The sequence below is a fragment of the Volvox carteri genome (genome assembly GCF_000143455.1).
Source record: "Volvox carteri f. nagariensis unplaced genomic scaffold VOLCAscaffold_64, whole genome shotgun sequence".
Classification (NCBI taxonomy): Eukaryota; Viridiplantae; Chlorophyta; class Chlorophyceae; order Chlamydomonadales; family Volvocaceae; genus Volvox; species Volvox carteri.
In genome coordinates this window covers 417,785-441,669 of record NW_003307607.1, presented here as the reverse complement: position 1 = coordinate 441,669, position 23,885 = coordinate 417,785, and the positions used below count along the sequence as shown (strand labels likewise).

General features: G+C 57.5%; 3 protein-coding genes across 3 annotated transcripts in view; 2 read left to right on the top strand and 1 right to left on the bottom strand.

Annotated features, from left to right (window-relative positions):
- Positions 1 to 1,806, top strand: part of VOLCADRAFT_97763 (uncharacterized protein) — a gene marked incomplete at both ends in the record, with an annotated part of 36,567 nt that extends 34,761 nt beyond the window's left edge. The window contains 2 exons of the mRNA XM_002956706.1: positions 386 to 704; positions 1,398 to 1,806. Coding sequence (XP_002956752.1) covers positions 386 to 704; positions 1,398 to 1,806 — 728 coding nt within the window. The remainder of the gene's footprint in view (positions 1 to 385; positions 705 to 1,397) is intronic.
- A 3,555-nt stretch (positions 1,807 to 5,361) lies between these two features.
- Positions 5,362 to 9,451, bottom strand: VOLCADRAFT_77226 (uncharacterized protein). The gene is made up of 10 exons (XM_002956677.1): positions 9,318 to 9,451; positions 9,082 to 9,243; positions 8,892 to 9,009; positions 8,469 to 8,580; positions 7,930 to 8,044; positions 7,316 to 7,384; positions 6,852 to 6,982; positions 6,525 to 6,575; positions 6,203 to 6,256; positions 5,362 to 5,823 (listed from the first exon to the last, which is right to left on the bottom strand). Exons 1-10 carry the CDS (start codon positions 9,318 to 9,320, stop codon positions 5,670 to 5,672), a joined length of 969 nt encoding a protein of 322 aa, XP_002956723.1. The 5' UTR covers positions 9,321 to 9,451; the 3' UTR covers positions 5,362 to 5,669.
- Positions 9,452 to 9,710: 259 nt separating this feature from the next.
- Positions 9,711 to 14,795, top strand: VOLCADRAFT_67408 (uncharacterized protein; the record flags this gene model as incomplete). Its single annotated transcript, XM_002956705.1, has 10 exons — positions 9,711 to 9,847; positions 9,952 to 10,105; positions 10,677 to 10,747; positions 11,510 to 11,634; positions 12,093 to 12,254; positions 12,345 to 12,472; positions 12,908 to 13,094; positions 13,730 to 13,932; positions 14,253 to 14,460; positions 14,587 to 14,795. 10 exons carry the CDS (start codon positions 9,711 to 9,713, stop codon positions 14,793 to 14,795), a joined length of 1,584 nt encoding a protein of 527 aa, XP_002956751.1.
- Between the last annotated feature and the right edge of the window lie 9,090 nt (positions 14,796 to 23,885).

Here is a 23,885-nt window from a genome sequence, read left to right as displayed (position 1 = left end):
GGTGAGGGGGGTGAGGGGGTTGAGGGGGTTGAGGGGGGTGAGGGGGGTGAGGGGGGTGAGGGAGGGGGCCGGGGTGGGGGGTGCCGCGACAGCTAGACATCCTTGGGCATAGTGGGGAGTGTGGGGTCGTGAGCCGGGCAGGGTTGGAGGAAGGGTAGGGGATGGCTTGTGTGGGACACGCTTGTGTGTGTATGTACGTATGTATGTATGTGTGACTAAACGGCCCGTTCACATGGGGGCCCCGCTTTCGTAGAGCCATGCCTCATGCTTTCGGGGGTTTTATGAATTCCCTGCCGCTTCGTCGTAACCCCTTCCCCCCCGTCACTGTCGGTGTGCATTTTGACTGAGATATTGACGTGCCCGCCCCCTCTTGTACCCCGAGCAGTCTAAGGGCAGTGGAGCCGCCAAAGGACCTGAGTCAGGAGCGGTGGGTGGCGGTGGTGCCGCTGGTGGCGGTGGAGGCGGTGGCGGCGGCAGCACGTACGCGTCACCAGCCAAGACGGCACGCGGGGGCGGCGGCGGGGGCGGCGGGTGGTTCAGTCGCCGCAGCGCTACGACGCTGCCTGAGACGGCGGCAGCGGCAGCGGCGGCATCCGCAGTTGCCCTTGGTGTGGGCGGGGTCCTGGCAACGGCAGCGGCGGGAGCGGCGGCAGCTCCGTTGGATCCGGCGGGGCTTCGGAGCGCGACAGCGATGATGATGACAGGTGCGACTTTTGAGCAACAGGAGCTGTCATTCCGTTGTGCGGGTGGGCGTTTGGGTCCATTAATGCGGTCGTATCAACAAGAGGACTTGCGCATATGGGTTTCTGTGCTTGTGTGTCATCTCCGCCCGGATTTGGGGTGTGTGGGAGATGTGCACAAAATGAACCGCTCCGGAATGACATCATGGACAGCTCCGGAATACTGGTAGTGCAGAAGATACATTTTCGTACCGGTCGGGGGAAGGGCGCGTAAGGGCGCCAGGCGCGTATGTCGTCAGGACACCAGAGCACACGTTCCACTGTCGGTTTGATGTGATGTGATGTGGTGTGATGGTGATGGTGATGGTGGGTTTAAACACCAGGTTAACATGAATTGTGCACCGCACTGCTCCCCCCCCACCTTTTTGCTGTTCCGTAGTGATGATATCTGCCTGACACCATCTCGATACCGCTGCCTGCCTGCCTGTCTAACATGCACTCGCGTTCGGTTTCCTGGGCCCTGGACTGATGCCACTTTTACACTGTATTGAATGTAACTTCCGTCCAACATCGCTTTGGATTCCGTTGTAATGCCAAGGCTAGCTCATTCGACTGCCTCATAGACAGGGAGAGAGAGCCGTGAAGCTGATTTCAACGTGATGAAGCGCCCTTCATTCCCGGCCCCTCCCCCCCCCGAAAAACAACCAAACGAAACAGATGCTCGGCAGCAGCACCAGCACGGTGGGGCTCAGACGGCGTCAGCTGACCTTATCGCTGCCTCAGGTGCAGCCGTTACAGCTGTGGCGGCGTCGCCGCAACGGGGTCAGGCCCCCCCCTGGTCGAGCGTACATTCCGACGCCTACGGCTCAGGCTTCAGCGGTGCAGTAGGGGCGCCGACACCTTCCGCTGCGGCATCGGCAGCTGGCAGGGAGCCGGCTTTGGGGTTAGGCACCCAGGGCCGTCACAGCCGTGTATCGTCCGCCGTCACAGACGAGCACAGCAGCGCTGCTGTCGCCCCCACGGCGGCGGCGGCGGCGGCTGCCATACCGACCGCGGCTGCGCTGCCGGCGACTGACGGCGCGGCCGTGGCGGCTGCCTTCCCCGCCTCCACGACCGTTGCCGTACGGTACGGCCCGACGTACCGTCGCCGCAGGGACGGTCGCGCGACGATATTGGTGGACGTGTCGGGCACGCTGGTGCCGATGGCGCCGCTGTCCGGCGAGGTGGCGGCGCAGCAGGTCACGCCGTCGACAGGGCGAGGCGGGCGGGTGGGTGGGTGGGTGGGTGCTTCAGGGGATGTGGGCGGGGCGTAGCCCACATGCAGCGGCTGTGTGAAGCATTGCTACAGCTTCCTTCAGAATTTGAGTCTGTTTATTAGTTATTTCTTCTCTAACAAATGCCACAGGATTAATAGCAGGACTACTTTGTGGTTTACCGCTAGTAGTAGCTAAAACTGGTTGCCCTGCTGTGTAGCGCTTTATCCTGCGCCTGTCAGAGTCCGTTCAGAGTCAATTTCACGTCCTCCCATGCCAACTTTCAAGAAATCATCGCCTCTAGGCTTGTTCATTCAAATAGCTGGATTATGTTGTTCGTTCAAATAGCTGGATTATGTTGTTCATTCAAATAGCTGGATTATGGTTGATCATAGGCGGAACAGGGGGGGTGTTTGGCCTGCGGTTTTATAGTTGGATGCTGTGACCCGTCCAATGGAGGGTTGGGTTCTTCCCTTCTTGTGAGCTAATTGCCGACGTTCCCGTTTCCTGTCGTCACAGGCAGCAGCCTCCGGCGGCGACGGTGGTGGCGGCGGCGCATCATCCGGTTCGCAGGGCGGAGGCGGCGGCGGCAGCGGCGGCCGCGGTCGGGCTCCTCGCCGACTGCGCTTCCGCCACGTGCGCTTCAACCGCATGGCCGCCCGTCTGACCTACACCGGGCCGCGGCTGTCCATCGGCAGCGCGGGGGGATGGGGACTGGTCATCGACGCACGAGTCTATCGGAACATTGTGGGCGGCTGGAGGGACATTCTCGCAAAGTGGGTGGGGATCCAACAGCATAGTTGCGTGTGCCGGTACGTGCGGGCGTGGGGTTCAGAATGCACAACGCAATGTCGCACCTGGACGCAGGGCGTCTGCATGCGGCCTAGCGCGGTTGCGTGCGTTGCTTTCGTGTCTGTGTGTCTGTGTCTGTGTCTGTGTCTGTGTCTGTGTGTCTGTGTGTCTGTGTGTGTGTGTGTGTGTGTGTGTGTGTGTGTGTAGAAGGGGGTAGTGGCGCGCACGCACCTTTTCCACTTGCCGTGCGCAGTGCGCAGTGCGCAGGATCGCGTTGGCGGCGCATGGCCTCCTGGAGGGCAGTGCCTCGCTGCTGAGAATGCGGAGTTATGCAAGAGTCGGTCATAGTCCAAATTGCGCGGCCTAACGCGATCGCGCTTTGTTTTTTTGCCTCGGTCTCGGTGGTGGTGGTGGTGGCGGTGGTGGGGTGCACTTGCAGGTACAAGTGGGACGTGATTCGGTCAGTCATCAAGAGCGTCGCCGGCATCCAGGCTAGCAAGCTCAAGGTGGGCCTTATGGGGGGGGAGAACCATTAGAGCGACGAGGGCGAGGGGAGAAATAGGGGGAAGGAGAGAAAAGGCGGGCCCTTGTGAGCTGGCCCTCCCCGTCAAGATGACGATCCCCGTCAAGATGACGGAGCTGGGCGGTGCATGGAACATATACACACATACATACACACATACGTCGCGCACAGACACAAATGCGGAGGGCGGGTGCGACGACGTTTTCCTGACTCTCCATGGGGAACCCCTTGGATTGCCGAGAGGTCCTTCATGGCTAATATTTCGCCATGACGGTCATGTGGCTGCGTCGTCACTGCGCGTATCGGTAGGCAAAACTCTTTCCCTTGGCTCCGGAGCCATGGGCACTTACCCGAAGTTGGGCCCGCACACCCCGCCATCCTTATGCGGCCATCATTGGGTTTGAACTCTGGGCAGGAGCTCCGGGGCGGTGGTGGTGGCGGCGGCGGAGCTGCTGCCGCGAACCTTCTGCTGGGCGGTGGCGGCGCCGGCGGCGGTGACGCGAGCTTGGGCCCTGGCGGGCTGCTAGCTGCGGGACTCTCCCTGGAGGATTTGGATCCAGACATCACGTACACGGCCGACGGCAACGCGCTGTCGGCGGTGACGGAATCCGCGAGTGCGTCGGCGGCTGCCGGGGGCTCGGGCGCGGGTGGCTTTGGTAACGGCTTTGGAATTGGCGGCAGCGGCGGTCAGCGCGCGGCGGCACTGCTTGGGGGCGTGAAGAAGCGCGCGGCTGCCTTCATCTCCGCGGGTCAGTGGGCGGTCGCGGACGCAGTGGTGACTAGCTTGAGGGGTATGGGAGGGGAGAGGGAGTGGGTAGGGGTGGCCTGCGTAAGCGCGGTTGGGATATTGCATGGAGGGAGCCTGAGGGGATATCCGACGTGGTCCCGCAGGTTGGGATGCGGACATGAGGACGACTAAACAGGACTACATCCCAGCAATGTGGACGTAGTAGTGGTAATGGGGTTGGCTCCGCGTTATGGCCTCCTGGGCTGTGCAGTGGCTCGCGGTTTCATGGCCTGGTTCGTTTTCCCCGGGTGTTATGACCTGTTGCCGGGTTTTACGAACGGCGCACTAAGGCATCCCCGACGGATGGAATGGGCAGGAACCTGAATAGACGGTCTCTCAAATCATTTGATCGTGTCCATGGGTTTGCGGTACTAATCGGATTGCCCCCGTCACTCGACAGGTGGTGCGGCGGGCGCTCGTTTGCGGCTGGCGGCCGCTGGGAGGTCGGCAGGTCGTACAACAGTTGGCGGCAGTACCGCTCAGCCTGCAGGCGTGGGCGGACCCTTGGAACGAGCACTGGCGGTCAGCCCCGAAGAAGCAGAGATGGAGGCCGAGGAGACGCAAGGCCCTGGAAGGCTCGAGTCCGCCGATGCCGTACGGGAGATGGTGAGGGAAGACACGGCACAGGAGTATGAGCGAATTAAGCGAGCCGCGGCGGCAGCCCAGGCGCGCGCCACACGGCTAGCTGCGTTACTGGGAGATGTGCCTACTGGTGGGGCTGGCGGTGGCAGCGGCGGGTCAGGATCCATGGGCGGTGTAGGCGGCGGGGCTGGGGTGCGAGGCAGAGCGTACCGGCTCTAGCGGGCTAGGTTCTGATCCACACAACCCGTGAGTCTTGGGCCACAACTGAAGGCGCATGTCCGGCGGGGAGGTGAGATTCCTGTTACCTCTCTTTTCTGGACAAATGTCTTTTCCGATTCTAGGCAGGCGCAGGGCGACTCGTCTGAATTACAACGCATCTTTCGGTGGTACCGTTATAATTTACAGTACCACTGAAATTGAAGCTATGCGATTAATAGTGAATGCTTACGATAGAAGTTATTACCTTATAGTAATCTTCCCTGCTGTGCTTTCATAACCTGCGCATCCACAACCACATAGCATTGGCCCTAACAGCGCGACTGTGTGTATAAAGCTGCGCATCCACAACCACATAGCATTGGCCCTAACAGCGCGACTGTGTGTATAAAGCTGCGACTCGGGGCCCTATTTCCACATCCTGCTCTGTAACATTTTGTAACACAATCCATCCCACCTGGCTAGCTCGATGCCAAAGCTATAAACAAAACACCCAAACAGGCAGGCGAGGATACACCAGCTTAATCAACCTGATATCAACTTGCAAGAACCCATGTCGACTTGCGCACCGCAATGCCGATGAAAAGGGAGGATAGGGAGGATAGTTTACTGCAGCGGCTCTGCCCTCCCTCCGGCTGGCTACTGCACCCGCTGTGACCCGCCAATCGCTGCCCGTCTGGCACCACACCACACGTTTCCCCCCCCACACACAGCAACCCTCATCCCGCCATTGCCAACCCCAAACTACCAAGTCACTAAGTTTTCCAAACCCAACCAGGATACTCGCAAAATCTGCCAACCTTCCAGCTGCTGCTTCTTCTGTTACCGCTGCCCCCTCACAGCGGCCCTCGGTCCGCGCTGTCTGCGGCTGTCCCCGCTCCAGCGGGAGCTCCATCCTCCTTCCGGTACAGGGCAATCTCCTGCTGTTTGAAGTAGCGACGGTCCTCCTCGTCCACCAGTACCAGGTTTAGGAAGTAGCGAACGCTGAACCTGCGGGGAACGGAGAACACGGCTTTGAAGAGAAACTGACATACATATGTGTATATACACAAAGCGATCTTTCGTCCCTCAAAACGAAGAACGAAATTTGTGAAGAGTGGACTGGGACAGCACTTGAAAGGGTCCGACGTCTGCAGGTGCAGACGTCGCATGGTGAACATGAGACGAATGGAGGTGGAGTGGTGTTGTAAAGGTCCAGAAGGACGGCCCCATAACACTAGCAGGGTTGTTTTACGTGAGCATGACGATAATACAAGGATAAAGCAGGAATTGCTTGTCTGCCGTTGCGGTTAGTATATTAAACCTGTACCTCTGACCACCGTCTTTGCACATCCCGATCCCACCCTTGACCCGCCTACACCTCTCTTACTTGTTGTGTACCTCTCGGTACGTGGGCGTCAAGTCGAAGGGCGATAAGTACAATCTGGCAGTTCAGGTGGGGGATTTAAACAATCGGCGGTTAGTATGGGATTTAATTTTCGGACAGCACGACATACGAAGTCATACGGTACACAGTGCACAGAGGGAAATGACCGATGGTATGTGCGTTTGCGTTTGTCTCCCGCGTGCTCACCCACTGTCCCCGTATATGCTTCCGGATGCCATGAACAGCCTTCCGTGGCCTCGCTGCCCCCTCTCCTTCCTTTTTCCTCTCGCAAACATGTGAGCATCTCGCTGCGTTTCATTCGCACCTGATCGGTATGCTCTCGCTGCGAACAGGCGCCCCGTCCATGATCTCGTACCTGCAGGTCAGGATGGCAACATGTAGCAGGTGACTCGCCTGATATGCAGGCCTCGGAATTTGTAATCACGAACTTCTTAGCACACCTTGTGAATTTGGGCGTAAGACGGAGAATTTTGAGGACATGCGTCGCTGGTGAAGAAGCAGTTGAGGAGCGGCAGCGCGTACTTCCCTGATGGGGGCCTGCTGCCCTGCACACAACCCGCCGCCTGGCAGTCCATCCCGCAGGCCCGCCCCATCCAACGCCCACCTACAAGCCGCCCTTCCTTCTGCCTACTTTGCAATTGTGTCGTTCTCGTTGTGTGTGGAGTTCCCGGAGCCGGTGGTCTCCTTTCGCTTGATCTCAATCTCCATGTACTTGAGCTTGATGCGCACCAGCAGGAAGTTGATCTTGCCTACCACCACGTCCTGGCCGTGGGGACAGAAGTGAGAGAGCTAGTTTCATAAGACAATCTCCTACCACAGCGTCGGGTTCAGGATTACGCCGATAGACGTTCAGTTAAAGTTAACAAATGGTTTGCTAATAAACGTGCATCTACACTTTAATAAAACGTACTCACGTGCATACGCAGTGGCTGGTGCATGTGGACGGTAGCGTCTGAGGGCGTGAGGTTTGCATGGGCCAGTGCAGCAGATGGAGTTCAAGAAATCAAGCCTCGGGTGGGATGGAATAGCGGCAACCGAGAACCGAGGACGGTCCTCCACAAACAGCAGCGCCAGGCGCCCCGTATCAGTCCTCACCCTCAAGTGGTATTTCGCTTTGTCGTACTCGAACTCAATGTGCAGACAGTCCTCAATGCCCACCTCCATCTGCAAAATACACACGGGAGTACCCGGAGGAACACATTTTTTACACATGGGGGAGGAAGGTACTGAATGGGATGGCGGCACGTGGGAGGGGTTGTAGCGCGTCGGCAAAAAGGTTCATCCAGCGAAAGAACACGAGCGGTACGCAGCATTGCTTGTCACGAGCGTTGGAGGATTGGACTGATCCGCTTTGGAGGGCGCCAAAAAGCGACTGCGCTGCATGGGCGACGGCTGGCTACCGCGCATAGGTACCTTGCCATTGGCCCCAGAAGCCTCTTCCCGCTCCCTCTCCACGTCCCTGCCCCGTTTGACTTGCTGGGAGTTCTACGGCGGCAGCACACGGCATGTTTCAATGGCTGCAGGCATCCTGTTCCAGCGCTCCCCTTTCCAAGCCTAGCTACTTTAAGGAAACCCTACGCCTCCTTTGTGCAAGGCGCCGCTGCCCTCCCTCTTCCCACCGGGTTCCCATCTCCCCTTCCTAAATCTTACATCCCCCCGCCCTGCCCCGGTCGTCCCAGGCCCACGGCCCTGATCCCCACTCCTCCTACCTTTATAGGCACTGTGGCCTCGTGCAGCTTCTCGTAGTTCCTGACCCAAAGAGGGAAGTCACGTTTGGAGTCTGGCGTCATGCCTTTCCCCACAACCGTCACCCGCAGCAGGTACCTGCCCGGGGCCAGTTGCAAGCATGCTTATGATGCTTAGTTATAAGCATCGGTAGCTTCAGGAGAGCAGAATGTGGTAGCTGCGCCAAGCGCAAGGCCAGTTGAGATGACAGCAGAGCAGCGTCGGTATCAGCTGCCCCTCACCCGTCATGTTAGTGCATTTAACATACTAGAGAAGGAGCACGCCGGCGGAAAGCGCTCCTTTCCCAGCTGTCCAAAACGGTCGTACTCACCACTGGCCTACCATCCAGCTTCATCGCACTCCATGGCACGCCAAGAGTGCGACAAGGTGCGTCAGGTCCCTCGTGGCCTCGCAAAGCAGCCTTTCACATGGCTAACCTTACTACAGCACAATCTAGGACAGGAATGAGACTCCTTACCCCCATACCGGACTGCACAGTGCAGCGACTCTACACCCTTCCCACCTGCACCGGACTTGGCTACCCCGGTATGAGTCGTACTGCAGCTCCACATTCTGGAACTCGAAGGGAAAGGTTTTGGAGGCCTGCAGCTCGCCCCCGGGAGCTAGCTCCCGGACTGGCAGGACAGGGTGTCACAAACACCATCGGTGTTGGGGATGCAAAGTCAAGCGCACAACAGCTGTGCAGGGGGATATGTTTTCATGAGGGTTCGCCTTTAGGGTATGGAGCGTAGCACTTCCCGCGTCGCATGGGAGGAGCGGCGTGCCAGAAGTGAAAACTCTGGTCCCTCCGTTGTCCCACCATGCTTTGAGTAGCATACACCGCTTATACCGTCTCGCCTTAAGCACATGGCATTATGCCTTCAGGCCGTTCAAGAGTCTCGCTTGCACGTGCCTCTCAACCCCTGGTTTGGGCCCTCGTACACACCTAGGTTCACGAAGTCGTGTGGAGACCCACGCTCGGACAAGAGCTCAATTTGACCAACCAACTGCACACGGATGCCTTGGTGTTCGAACTTCTTGGTCGTCAAGGGCGTCACACGGATCTGCGAAAGGTTGTTATCCGAGAAGATTGCCTGCCGGAACACAGCCGACATAAGTTGACGATACCCTCTTACTTCTCCAAAGATAGAATCCTTGTTGGTGAAGAGAGCTATTTCCTCTGTCTCGCCACTTTTGTTCTTGACGGGCGCTGTCCTCTTGTAGGGCTGCCCCCGTTGAGTTTTATATTCTAGGTCTATACGTGCTGCAGCACCTTGCACCAATCCAAGGATGTTCTTCTGCGCATTCGCAGGTGGGCGTAATTCTGTGACAGGTGCTTTCCTGCAAGCTTGAGGCGGTGTATTTCGCGCACCATGGTTCCTTGTCTCCAACGAGAACACCGTCCCTAACAGCTATCGATCGGAGCTAGCGTTAGGCATGGACAGACTATGAAAAAGTTAAGCGGTTAGCGATATAGGAATGGCAGATTAACTTGAAAGATTGCAACGTTTACTCGCTTGTTTGGGGCATGTCCAGAGCTTCCGAAGCAGCGATGCGAGGCCCCTGCTAGGCCGGATCAACGGTTGACTGTCGTGCATGTGCATACTCACAACTTGCCTTTAGGAACATGTTACCTGAAGGTCAATCATGCTTTACAAAGGCCCGCTTGTTATGTTACAACAGTTATCGTTTTGATCATCGCTACTGCTAGTAGCTACAAACATGCATGCAAAGTGCGGACGAGACGGTTAGGGACACGAACAAAATGATAGTAGTTTGCCTGCAGATCGCGGTTATTGCGACTGCTTGTAAGCTGCTGCTGGTCCCTACCTACCGGTCCACAGACTTTGAGGTGCATCGTAATTGGCTTGCCATCACACACAACCTCCCGATCTCCAAGTGGTAAGCCATACGATGCCCTATGCTTATTCAGGCTGGATAATTCCGGGCCTGCGGCACCACCTCTCTCGCTTCGTAGCTGCAAGCTGAGGGTTGCCATGTCGCAGGTATGTGGAGGCGACGTCGGAATGGACCCTCGATTACCCACCGTTCTTTGCCTGGTTCGAATGGCTTCTGTCTCAATTCGCTCTTTTTGTAGACCCAGCGATGCTGGTCGTACAGAATTTAGAGTACGCTAGTGAGCGTACGGTGCTGTTCCAGGTACGCTTGGAGACCTCATCCACGCTATGCATGCTGCGCTGTGCACACCGAACCGCGGATACGCAGCACGAGCTACTTTCGTCTCACACTAATTACGACCGCAAGGCCTAATCCTTAAGGCATGGGGGCCACCACGCGAGGCGACGACGACAGCGGCCTGGTTGCACAACGCGCCGTGGAGGCCGAGGAGAAATTATTCAAAAGACGCTAGGCGACATACAACAGGAAATGCAACAGGGCACGGGGGCCAAATGCAAATTTGCAGCATGTTGCATGTCAGTAGCCTGCAACTAAAAGCATGCAGGCCTTTAGCACAGCAAGCCTCCTGTCCTGACCCCGGGAGCCCCAACAAGGACCCCGTGGCCCCTGCCTGCCTCATTCCTGCATTCAGACTCCATTTCCTCTGACGCGGTTTCATTCCTTTTGCCATGTCCGTCCGACAAACCATTTTGCACAGTCCACAACTGTTGTTGCCCATCCGAATCAGTTTGGCTCCCTACTTCCTGCAATTTGGGCTCCCCTTACCTCCCTGCTTGCCGCATGTATCTCCCTGGGTGCTATCGCCGTCCAGCGCGCCTCCGTCATCGTCACGGACCTGGTGCTGCTCGCGGCCTCGTACGCGCTCGCCAGGTGGGAACCCCGGTAGGGGCGGGTAGGGAAGGAAACCCGCCAGCTGGGGTGGGAAGCTGCAGCTACACCTGGGGCCCGGTGCACATGTGGGCCCGGCGCATATGCGCCCGGATGTCCAGGTTGGAATTGGAAAGGAAAGCCCTGAAAGGCGAGCGGGCCCCCTCAGATGGAGTCACGGAAGGCGGCATGAGCGAAGGGAATTGAAGGACCAGTGGCAGGCCCGGCACGGCAACAAGCCAAGGGCTAATGCGCGCCTAGGGGCAGAGCCACTGGTAGGGAGTGTGTTAGTCGGGGGCCAACCTTCCGACAAAGCTCACGTTGCCTTGCGCAGGCGCGCAAAATCTCTTCCCTCCGGCGTTTAACCGAGTAGCCTTCCCCTGCACCCACTCGCACCTGGCAGAGGGAGCGCTTGTGCCGCTTGGTCCGCTCTGCGGTATCAGCCCCACAGCCCACAGCCCGACTTCTCATGTGCGGTCTTACTTCATGTGTGCCACAATGTGCCATTGCACGCGGCACCAGTGCGAACCGTGTGTCGGTCGGTGTGCAAACATGTCTGTCTGTCTGTCTGTGTGTGTGTGTGCTTGCCCGCAGAGATGTGGTGAGGGGGGCTGAGGCTGCTTCCACAACGCGGCCCGCAGTGGCCACGGGACCTGCGACGAAGGCAAGTGCCGGGCAGGTGCCGGGCCTGGAGGAGGACCGGGCTGCAAGCGAGGCTGCCGCAGCGCCACCCGCAGCTACTACATACGCTTTACGTGGCACCGGCGACACTGACAGTAACAGCAGCGGCAGTGATAACGTCAACATGCGGCGTGGCGCGGTGCTGTTTTTCTTGGTGTCATGCAACGCGGGACTCATGCTTGTGGACCACGTGCATTTCCAGTACAACGGCGTCATGATGGGTGGGTGGAGTAGTGCGCGGGTGCTGTCGGCATTCAAGTGTTTCTTAGGTTGGGTGCTGGGTGGGTTTGCATATGTAGCAGGCCTGAATGGACTAATGTGCAGAAGGGCACAAACGCCACCCTCCCAGCTTTGGGCCTGCTTCTGTGCCTGTGCATCTGTGACCCTGAGTCACCTGATTTGCACATTCTCCTCTGTCACTTACAGCAAGGGACCTCTCCGCACAACCCACAACCTCCAGCTGGTCTTGCCGGAGCCCAAACGAACCGGCGAAGCCTGTCTAGGACAGTTGTTCTGTTGCTTCGTCCCTGACCTCTGCACTCTCGTTTATCTCCATCGCAACTGCTGGCGTGGCTAATTCCTGGCTTCTTTCTGGAACTCTGCAGTCGTGTACCGGTAACGTGCGCATCACTCAGCGGCAAAGAGACAGTACCCTCCCGCCCTCTTTTGGCAATCACAGGTGTGCTGCTGTGGTCGCTGTACGCGGCCTGCAGAGGCCGTATGCTGGCTTCCGGGCTGCTGTTTGCGGCGCTGCTGAACATGAAGCATCTTTTCCTGTATGCAGCCCCCGCATACTTCGTGGTCCTGCTGCGCCACTATTGCTGTGAGGGCACAGCGATTGGTCCCGCAAGTGGGGCTGATTCACGGGGCAGTAAGGTTCCGGGGGTCAGTGGCAGCGCTGCTGACAGGGTCGGCACGGGGGGTGGTAAAGGCGGCGAAGAAAGAGGCGCTGCTGGGTTTGGCCGGATTGCTTTACGCCTGGCAGTGCTTGGAAGCGGCGTGTTGGCCATTTTCGGGGCGTCGTTTGGGCCTTTCATCGTGATGGGCCAGATGCCACAGGTACGATGGTTTGCCGTATGCGGGGCTTGGGGGGGAAAAGGGGGTGGCAGGAGAGGGGACTTGGGTGCGTCGGGGCTTGGACACGGACGCAAGGGACGCGACGGCATGAGGGCGGGTTTGTGTCAACGGTTGGGTCGCCGCGGGTCTTCCCGTGTCGGTGAGATGCACCACCTCATCATACCGCCTCTAGGTGAGGCCTCCTACGATTCCCCGGGGAGGCTCTCTGGTCCCGCATTGTTCTGCTGCCCAGGCCTGAACCGACCAAGCCAGGCTAGGGTCGCCCAGCGCGGCTGGCTGGGCTCCTCTGAAAGCGGCGCGATCTGCAGCCGGTCCTTCCCCCACCCTCCCTCCCTTTGCGGAGCATCCGTAGTGGCGTTCAGGTCATCATGTCCGCATCCGCTTGTCTTTCCCTGAACCTTGTTTACCTCCCTCCAGGTGTTGCGGCGGCTGTTCCCCTTCGGTCGCGGCCTAATGCACGCCTACTGGGCCGCCAACGCCTGGGCGCCCTATGCAGCTGCGGACAAGCTGCTGGCGGTGGGGCTGCCGCGAATCGCCCCCTGGCTTGGGCTGGACCTGGAGAGGATGGGGCTGCGGATACAGCGGGGGGCGGCGAACATGGCAGGTGAGCAGGGGAGCCAAGCCTGTGCCGGAAGGATTTCGATGTGGACTTAAATAAAAGCGGACAGGACCATGAAGTGGGCAGTAAGCACATTCATGAGGAGGCTTGGGCAGGCAGTGCTTTGCGCAGTATGGGTGATTGGGATCTGGATGGTATATGGCACATGTAAGGGTGGACGTGCTGCAGCAGTATGGCCCTCAGGTATTTTATTTGGCAGGTTGCACTGTCCTGCTTGCCGGTACTGGCCCCAGCAAACGGTCCGTTTCCTGTCTTCTCCTCCTGTTTTGCTGGACCTGATCTGCCGCGTGCTCTGTGTATCCGCAAGCCACTGGTGACATGCTGTGTTGTTCCGGTCGTCCCTATCCTTTCCACCCGTCCTTGGACTTGGTCGATGTTGTGACTTCGGTTTTGTTTCCCCCTTTGCTTGCCTGGGCCCCTTCCTTTCCAAACATGCAGACGGTCGGGTGGGTGTTTCTCACTTCTCCGTGCTCCCGCAGGTGCGTATGTGCGGTACGTAGGTGTGTATGGCTTGCGGGGTGACAGGGATTAGGAAAGTGGGTGCTTGTGTTCGTGGTCGCGCTCATGTGGGTCGAAACCCGCCGTGTACACGACAACCCACCTTTGCACGCCTTCCGAAGCGCGTACCCGCTCGCTCCCGCAGGTAACCCCTGCAGCCACGGCACTGGCGGTGTTGGTGGGGCTGCTGCCCTGCCTGGCAGCACTGTGGGCTGGGGATGGCCGCCCGGGGTACGTGCGTCGGAACATCTTTCGTGCGGTGTCCTACAGCTTCCTGTGCGGCTTTGTGTTCGGCTACCACGTACACGAGAAAGCCGTGCTGGTGGTGAGGTACAGGGTTGGGTGTCGTGGCGTGGGAGGGGAGGAGGGGAAGGCCTGGGAAGGGTCAGGAAGCGAACACTGCCATTATCAGCCTGTGATGCCCGTGACGGGTTTTAGTGGGAGCTGTGGATCCGGTCTTGATGTGCTTTTGCCTGCGTGTTTCTGTAAGGGTGGCATGGGAACCCGACCTCCTTTCTTCGGGCCTTTCCTGTGAAGCCCGGCGCTCCGCGCACCCTGCTGCCTGCTCACGTGCACCACGGTATCAATATCTCTGTATGGCCGTCCGTAACCCCCGTAAATCCCCAATCTATCCACGGCCTATAGGCACTGCTGCCGCTGGCAGTCGACGCGGTTGTGTCCCCAGTTGCCGCCCGGCGGTTTTTGCTGCTCGCCAGCGCTGGACACTATGGCCTGCTGCCCCTGCTTTTCCGCCCCCAAGAGTACGGCGCCAAGGTGCTGCTCGTCCTATCCTACTTTGTGGTCTCTGCGGCAGCGCTGTGCGGGTTACACGCTGAAGTTCAACCGAGCGCTGGTTGCTCACACCAGCCGCCGCGTGTAGCGCCATCCAAGGTTCAAGAAGCAGCACCAGCGAAACGTGAGGGGAAGCCGTTAGGGCGGCAGGTCGTATTGATGAAGCCCAGGAGGGTTGTGGTGCTAGGGCCCCCGGTGAAGGCGTACATGGTTGGCTTCCTGCTTGTGGAGCTCTATGTTAGCGTCGTGCACGATGCCGTACCTTTTCTGCGACGGAATTTGCCATTCGCACCTCTAATGCTGACATCCGTGTACTGCAGTGTCGCAGTGCTAGCGGTTTGGGTGGATGCTGCGATTGAGTGGGCACGTGACGTGGCTGCTGCAGCGGGGTGGTAGCCGAATCCCCTTGGGTTACTAGGAGGTCAGCCATGAGGCAAGGGACGAGCGACGAACTTTTGGCCTGCATGCAGAGGTGGCATACGTGCATGGTCTTTCAAGGCTTATGCAACGGCCATGCATTATACTGTAAATGCTGTCGCACCATCCGTTCCCTGTGCTGCATTGAAGAATTCCCGTGAGCCGTACTCTCAGGAAATAGTGTGAACCCCCACGAAAGTGAGAGGGATGCAATGGGGTTGGATGCGAAATGCGATTCGGTCACGGGAATGCGGACAGCGGGGGTGGTTTCCACTGGAAGATGCAGATAGTTGCTGACCGAGGGTACCCGAGAATGTTCAAAATTGACCGGTACTGCATACCTCTGGGTATCGGAGGTGATGAGGTTGCCAGATACATTTCCAGTGGCAACAAAGACTCACCGCGAGTTACGAATCTGCAACAAGCCATGAAACCTCAGCCGCTGCCGCACCCATTATTGACCAAGGAAAAGCAGTTGCAAACCAGCCAGGAGTCTTAAAACATCATCACGTGTGTAAGGCACTCGAGAAAGGTCTTTGCACTGGTCCAGCATCAACACCCTGCCTGCATCGCCTAGTATGCCGGCTGTCGCGGATGTAAAGGCGATGGGGAACTGAGGGAGGTTTCGGCCCCTGTATGCCCGCACCAGCAAAATCAATGCTACATAGTCCTAGTCCCGAATTCACCGTCTGGCCATGTGTCCAGGCGCGATCCGCTCAGTATGGGAGGGCCAAAGCTCATTAAGCCGCGAGCAATACTAGTGGTAGCATTGTTTACTTGTTCTGTTACTTTCAGAGCCAGGGGCGCTAATGCCTGGCCCTGGCACAAGGCCATGGGGAAAGGTCCCTCTGAAACCCCTGGACATCCTTGCCCATCCTGAAGTGACGGCATAGGACATAGAATCTTGATGCCGGCCCCGATGGGTCTTGCTGTTAGGCATCGGTGTTGTCGATGGACGGACTGTAGGAAGATGTTTAATTGGGTAAGGTCCAGCTGAATGCCGCTCGGATTGGCTGGCTAGTAGCACCCTATGGATCAACGGCAGAGTTGATATATTCGTAGCCTGGAGCTGGAAGCTGGAGCAAGACCCTGCATTTGCCTGTGGGGATCGCCCAGGCCCTGAAGTAATCTGGGCCCCTGAGTTGATCTAGCATAGGAATAGGTCCTCCTGCGCAAGCTTGGTAGGTGCAGACGGTAGGTGTAGCTCCTGGCTTAGCTGGTGGTTGGCAGGCTCGCCCAGGTTATGTATCATTCAGCCTGTGAGGTTTTTCCTAGAGACCTTAACCTGCATGTGCCTCTGCTCGGCGGACAGTGAAGTATAGGGACTGAAAACCTCAGCGTCGCGTTCCCTATAACACACGTCGGGCTCACGGCCGGCGAATGTAATGGCATTAATTCTTGGGCATTCTCGGGTGGCTTCTGGCCTGAAGTTGCTCCCTGAGGCTGTGGGCTGTTGCTGTGGCTGTCGTACGTATGGCTTTGTGTATGCTCGATGCTTCACTCGATGGTCTATTGATAATAGGCGCCATGTCAGTCGTTTTTCAAGGCTTGATTAAAGCGGAACATTCCCATCCTATTAATGGGTCCCGATATCACATCCATCCGTTGTATGACATGCATGCCTACTGCGTGGCTGACACAGCATGCAGGGATGTCCTCTTCAGTTCATTTGTATCCGTCCCGCTGGTCAGGTGACATTTAGTATCGCCATACACACACTGATTGTATCAGGATGCAGGTTACATCCTGATGGCAACCAGCGGCAGTTGGCTGCGTTACCCGGAGATAGACTACTACTGGCCCGATAAGCCAAGAGCGGGTAACGGATGGACCCTCCATCGCCTGTACGACTGCGGAAACCTGACGGTCGGAAACCAGAAGGTCCTCTCCCTTATTGCTGCTCCCTTCCGTTATTTCTGATAAGAATTCCGAGAGTAGCTTTCCCTACCTCCCAGTTCAACCTACACTACCGCTATAACGAATATTAATTCGCGCACGACAATCTCTCCGGGACCAAGCCTGACGGCTAATGAAGCTGCTCACTCGCTGCCACATGGCACACACATCGGATACAAGCCATGGTGTGCATAAAATGGTATCGATGGAGGTATGGTTGCAGTTTGCTTTAATTCAGCAAACATGCACACGTGTGCGTGGACTCATATTTACAGCATCTTGGAGCTGGATATCGCATCTGCATGCAAGAACTGGTGTAGTTGCTGCCTGATACAGTGGGCTGCCCCGACCTCATTAAATCCTGCTAGGTATTACAGACTTTTCCACGCACTATCGGGTGAAGGCGTCTCGGCCACCTATACATAGGAAAAGAACACATGACATTGTGTACTTGTGTCGCGAATAGCAAACCCTGAAAACTCTGCATACGGAGAAAAGCCAGTCACCGTCACCGTCACCGCTGCTCAAGTCCGTGGTGCTGAGAGTGCAACACCTGTCTGCGCGCGCACACACACACACACATACATACACACACAGACGCGTGCAAAACGCCGCGCAGGGCATACTCCAGGAATGCATTCTATACCAGCCGCCCTCCAAACTACACCACCTCCCTCCCAGTAGTGCTCGCAGGCTATCGTCCATACTATCCAGCGACGCCTCTACCACCCTGGCTGAACCCAAGCGTGTTGCTCGACTCCTGTGTCCCCTGGCCATTGCCATCCCCCCTTCCAAACACACCCCGCATATACAGGTGTCAAAGAAAGCTGTCCCTCTTGTGCTCGACGCCTGCACTGCAAAGTTGCCTTTAAAGTCGCCCCATCACGTCCCCGCGCCCCGCAGTTGCGCATGAAGGCAGACTGCGGTACTTGTTACCTGGATTGTTGCACATACTCGAAACGATTAATTAACTACATAACGTGCTTAGCCATCCACCCACCCAGCCACCCGGCCCACTCTGACAACCCGTTGCGTGCGTCCCATAAAGAGTTGTCGCCCCCCTTAAGAGGAGGTCACTTCAATACGTCTTTCACATGTGATTGAAATCATAGTGCCACCCTACCATATCTTTTGCCTCCAGAACAGTACAGCATGCAGCTACCCAGCCACGGAGTTGCTCTGCCAGACTGCCATGTAAGGGTATAGGTGTAAAATGTCCGCTGTGGCGTCACGTATGCTTGCCCACCATGCGCCACCAGACTGTTAACACCATGGCCGTTTCTGTGCACACCGCTACATAAATTCACAAGGCCAAACGACATTGTATTTCATTGCACTCTTACGAGTGTATGCACTAGGCAACTACCGGCCGCCGCCCGCCACTGACCCAGCACCTCCAACCACGCTCCCCGCCTGAAGCTTCTGCTGAATGCGCTGCAGGTACTTTTGCTGGATGGGGTCTGGATTGCTGGACAGCCTCCGGATGACGTCCTGAATGTGAAGGGAGGAACAGAAAACGAGAATCACGAACAAAATTGCTGCACAAGCCAGAACCTGTAAATAAGTCCCTGGGTTGAGAGAGGATTGCAGTGATTAATCAAAGTTATTCGCATAGACGGAGCTATACACCTGGGCGTCCTAATTAGTGAGTAACCAAACACCTCCATAACCTTCCCGTACAACGCATTTGTCTGTGGTCGCAACGGCTTGCCACGTACCCACAGCCTCCACACCCATCCTCTAGATCGTGCACAACCCGCTCTCCCTACTTTTCCTTGCCAATTGTTTTTCTTCGATGCCTTCCCTAGCAAGCCAGCAAGCCACAAAGAGCTGTTTTGTTTGTCGCGGTGGCAGGTTCAATTTCTCCTCACGACAGCCTGGCGGTCCATCCCCTCACCACAGCTCAATTACCTGATCTAAAGGATGCCTCCCCGTCCCCACCCAATCTCCGAAGCCCCTGGCCTGCCAGCATCGGGGATGATGGCCATCCACCCACCTGCACTCCCAACGCGATGAGGCTCTCACGGCACTCCCGGTGCGCGCACATGTTGCCTAAGCTGAACAGTGCAATCTTGACTGGTGAGCCGCCCGCGTCCGCGCCTCCACCGGCGCCACCGCGGCCCGGCACCACGCCAGTGGGCGGCCGCTCTGGGCTGAGCGCCGTGTCTAGTAGGGCGCGCAACGCGCCAGCGCGGATGAGCTCTCCACACAGCGCCGAGGAGTTGCGCACGAGGTTTCCTAGTGCGCCCGCGGCGTTGGCACGCGTCTTGTCCTGTATGGAAAAGAGAGAGTCCTCATGAGTTTTAGCTTAGATTTGAATTACAGTAGGATTCACTTAACTTGGCTTAGCGAGATGGAAGGAATATTAGCCAGAGAGGCTATTAGCCAAAGAGGCAGTGGGACAAAAGCAACCAACCGGATTCAGTGAAACCGGTGGATTAAGGACGGAGAGCAGGTCCTAAGGCGGAGAAGGAAGCCAGTCCCCGCGTGGCCGGACTCACGGATGTCCATGTGACCTGGTGGTAAATTGCACCTAACAAACCCGTGGACCTGCATTGATTCGGGAATGCCGCAACCTTGCCGCAACGCAATACCAATCCGCAACCCTAGCTTAGAAAGACGCAATTCCCTTATCGTATGTAGGTTCCCAACCCCGTACCTCCTCATCCCGCAGGAGCGCCACCAGGGGGCTGATAGCGGGCTCAAGAGCACCGTACAGGTTGTGATTGTGGAAACCTGTTGTTCAGCAAGGTCGCGAAAGATGTGGTGCGGGTGGCAAGGGCAGGAACCAGGGGTCTTCGGTTTCGAGAGCACACCGAGCCCTGGGAAACGAGATGCAATGCGGCCGTCTTCAGGAGGGTGGTTGAGGTTTTGACGCCCTAAATACGTATCTCGCATCTGCATAAGAACTCGCATCTGCATAAATTCATAGGTTTCCATTTCATTTATCTGAGTATAATGGAGAAGTTTCCATGATACCGGCCCTGTCCCAAACGCGTCCCCATGGCATGCACGCGACAGCCGGAGCACACACCCGCGTTCCCAATTGCAAAGCACGCAAACTTGCGGGTCGTCTTGTCCGGGTCGGCGCAGCGGTCGATAAGCGGGGGTAGCAGGCCATGCCGTTCCAACGCGCCGTAAAAGTAGGCCGAGTGGCGGCACATGTTGCCCACCAAATTGCACACTCGTGAGCGCACGGCGGCATCGGGGTGAGAGAGTAACCTGTCCCAAGGAAGGTGGGGAGGCGGCAAGAGCGCATGTAGAAAGCAGCAGGGCAAGCAAAAGATGCACGGACCATCAACTGCAATGGTGTAAAGGCCAACGAGCCAAGATACCATCGGTCCAACACAGGGAGTCTAAAGGGGGGGATTGACGGAGAGGGACCAGGGGTATATTTACCTCCCGGAAAGATGTACACGCACATGTTCATCATTATGGCAGGGCGAGGCGTGCGGTTAATCCTAGGACGTTGCAGGCCCGCTCTTCCACTGGCCTACCATTCCATCCAAACAAACCTCTGAAAACTGTCTGCTTCCCTTTCCTCCCACTCCGGGACCCTTCCGGACTTCTTGCTCAGGCGGAGACGCAAGCACACACACGGCACTGGGAGGGTTAGCGGAAAGGGTGGGCATCGACGAAGATTCACTCCATTCCCCATTCCCCATTCACTCCATTCCGTCTTCGCTTATTCGGTCGGTGCCTCTTACCCTCGGGTGTAGTTGGCCGAACTAAACACACGCAGGCATGCACAAACTCCCACAATTATTAAGCGCCGCCACAAAAACACACCTTCGAAAGTCCAGGCTGGTCCCCCACCTACCTACGGATCTGGCTGTAAATATTGGCTTTCGCCAGCGGCTCGTATGTGTTGAATGAGTCCTTATTTAAGCGTGCTAGCTGGCTAACGATTAGCAAGACATCCACCAAGACGGGGGACGGGGATGGCTCGGCCAGGCAGCGGGCCATGGTGCTCGGCGCCAGGCCGCCTGCACAGGACAAGGAACGGTGAGGCGGTATGCGAGATATGGTAAAACGAGGCGGCATCTAAAACCCGGACATGTTGCCAAGAGTACGCGGATGCAGCCCTCCTGGGAAGATCTTCCTGGACTGGAGCGATGTGGGGACAGGCTCCGGAAGGACCAAAAAGGGGCTCACACCAAGGGACACCGCCCAGGTAGGCATCAACCTCGCAAACAGCCAAGTAGCGAGCAGGAGAATAGGGCAACGGTAACACACACTCGCATGCATAATGGGAAAGACACCCAAACCACAACCGCACGTCTAGTTGCTTCATTAGCGGCGCGCAGGAAGGCGGGATGGAGGCGGGCGCACCCACCAGCGGTGATGAACTGCTGCGCGAAGGCGGTGTTGGACAGCACCAGGCGACTGGCCAGGTTCACAGGGAGGAGCAGCTCCTCGCCGTCTAGGGAATCCAACACACGGACCTGGGGAGGGGGGAGGTGTAGCGGCAGGGCACAATTGACACGAGGGCATGATAGTGGTAGTGGTGCTGGCATAATGCGTTGTGTGGTCAGAGGGTGCTTCAATGGTGGAAAACGTACCATAAGTTCGAGAGCTCGAAGCTGAGTAGAAGGTGATGATTGCATGTGTTGAGGTAACGCGCGTTAATTGCTGAGAGACGGGGGGAGATACGATCTGCTATTGCCTCACAAGCAGCAGACTATCATGCAACTGCCGCGGGGTGAATGTATTTCTTTATCTTGGGGCCCCCACCTGTTCCTGTCCTCTCCAAACTCCTACCCGTTCTGTTAAGAGCGCCATAGTGCGTCAGCGAAAACAATACACAGCTTCGCGTCTCTTATCGCAAGCTTCATCAGGTCAACGTATGGAAGTCTAAGAACGTCTACCCAGGCTCCCTCCCAATAACTTGTACTTACGAGGTCGAACCACCTTTCCCACGTAGGACAGGGGCGGTCAACGGAATAATGCATATTCACTCTAGGGTGAGACCCAAGCGCTCAACATCATCGATACGTTATAGATACTACTTCAGCAGTTTAAAAACTCTTCCAGCACTAAGCCGTGTAGCAACTGAGTGCTTCACGCCATTTCACACCCCAACCGCAAACCCCATGACACCGCCACAAAACATGAACGGCGAACCTCGCCATAAACATGTCATACACACACTGTTCATCGTCCAAACCCCATAGCAAACGACAGCCTCAAAGCTACCGGGAACCCCAGGCGATGCACATACCGTTCATTTCCCAAACCCCTCATTGTGCAAGGATATGCAGCGAAACGTACAAGGCAAAACCGACGCTCAACATGGAACTAGAGCCCAGAATCCTCTACAGTCCCGACGATCGTACCAGGTGCAGCATCACGTTGTCTGCTGCCAGCAGGTCCTGATAGGCGCTGGGCTCTACACCCTCGCCTCCTGCGAGAAAGACCATGGGTGAAGAGTACGAATCATGTACTCAGGAAGCCAGAATATAACGGAGCATTACATGAGCGCTTCATTGTGGCCAGACTAGAGTACAAGGGGCCTTGGCGCCGGCATCGGTGAGCTTTGGGTTAGCAAGGGGGTGGAGCGGGGGAGCAGCAGGAAAGCAGCATACTCCAGTGCAAGAAAGGAGCGGGAGGCGACGAAACGGGGGAGGGGTGAACCGCGTTGCGCTAGTGCATTAATGCAACGTAGTGGCCACCTCCTTAGTCACACACGGAGTGGGTCAGGCTGCCGGCGCAAGTTCGCCATACCGCCAACTCTGCCTGCCTGCCTGCCGCAGGCCGCTGCCATTGCCCTATCCCCCAAGCTCCAGCCGCCACCTAGACTTTAACATCGACATCTAGATGTAAGGGCCGAAGCTGAAACCAACCTCGCCGACAGGGGCGGAATACTAACCAGATAGCAGAGAAACATTGCCTTTGCTTGAGAACATTCAAGCAAGGGCGAAGGTACGGAATAGAACCAACGTCGCCACGCGTACAAAGGGGGCGGGCAAATGATGCAGGGTGCAGGGAATTCATGTAGCTCCCCCAAACGGCCTCTTACCAGGCAGCGGCGTGAGCGGCCGACCAATGAGCTCCACGGCGAGTAGAATGCATTGGTAGCAGCCTGCCCGGCCGCCCCCCGCAGTAGCGGGCCAGGTGGACAGGGCGGCCTGGTGCCGCTCACCCAGCAGAAGCGACAGGAAGGACAATATTGGAGCAACCGCCAGGCACTGGGGGCCCTGCATGGGGGTGGAAGTGGCGATGGCGGATGGATAACGGGGTTATGAAGGCAAGGGTAAGGGTAATGAAAGGATGGGAGGGGGTTGCAAATCGTGCAGGAGAATGAACATGACCAGCTGCGCAGTGAGCATGCGGACTTGGGGGGAATAGCGGCAGCACGAAACTGAAGCGCGCCGGGTTGGGATTTAGGTGTAAATTTGAGCCGAACCCAGTGCAATGATGATGGTGTCGGTTGACGAGGCAATACCGCAGCCAGACGCCCGTGGCTTTCAAGCAGGCCTTGCCTGCCTTTGCCCTGAATCCACCATCGCCGTTGCCTAGTCGGCACCCAGTCTGAGTTCCTTACTGCCCCCAACCCAGCTATTCCGGGCCTCAATGCCTGCCGCCTCCCACCTCTGCGTCTGGTGCTGCGGTGTGATGAGCCGCCTCAATGAGGGCAGTGACCCCCCGCGGGGATAGCTCCAGCAGACCCCCCGGCGGGCCTCCTGCCCCGCCACCTGCGCTGCCACGACCGCCGGCCGCCATGAGCCCCACGACAGCTGCACCCAGCCCGGCCTGGAGCGCCGCCGAACCCGCATCACTGGAAGCCCCGTAGCCCAGCAGCAGCGACACCAGGGATACCACGCCGTCAAATAGCCCAGTCCTAAGCGAGTAAAGGCGGTGCGGGATCGTTTTAGCAACATTGTCGCCATGCCGAGAGGTAGGCGGAGGGAATGCGGGAGGGTGGTGCAGAGCGGGCCAAAAATTGGTGCATGGGCTAATATTAAGGCGGAGAGTGCTCCATGACGTCCCCGGCGATAAGGCAGGAACACTAGCGGCGGGGAAGGACTATCATTACATGCATTTTTAAAGGTGGACGCCAATGTAGAGGGACGGATGTGCTCTGGGTAATGCCTTAGCTCCTTTGTTACCTTGCCGGTGCGCCCTCCATCACCTCCAGCGCCGGGCTGCCTGACGTCGTGGGATGATACTTGA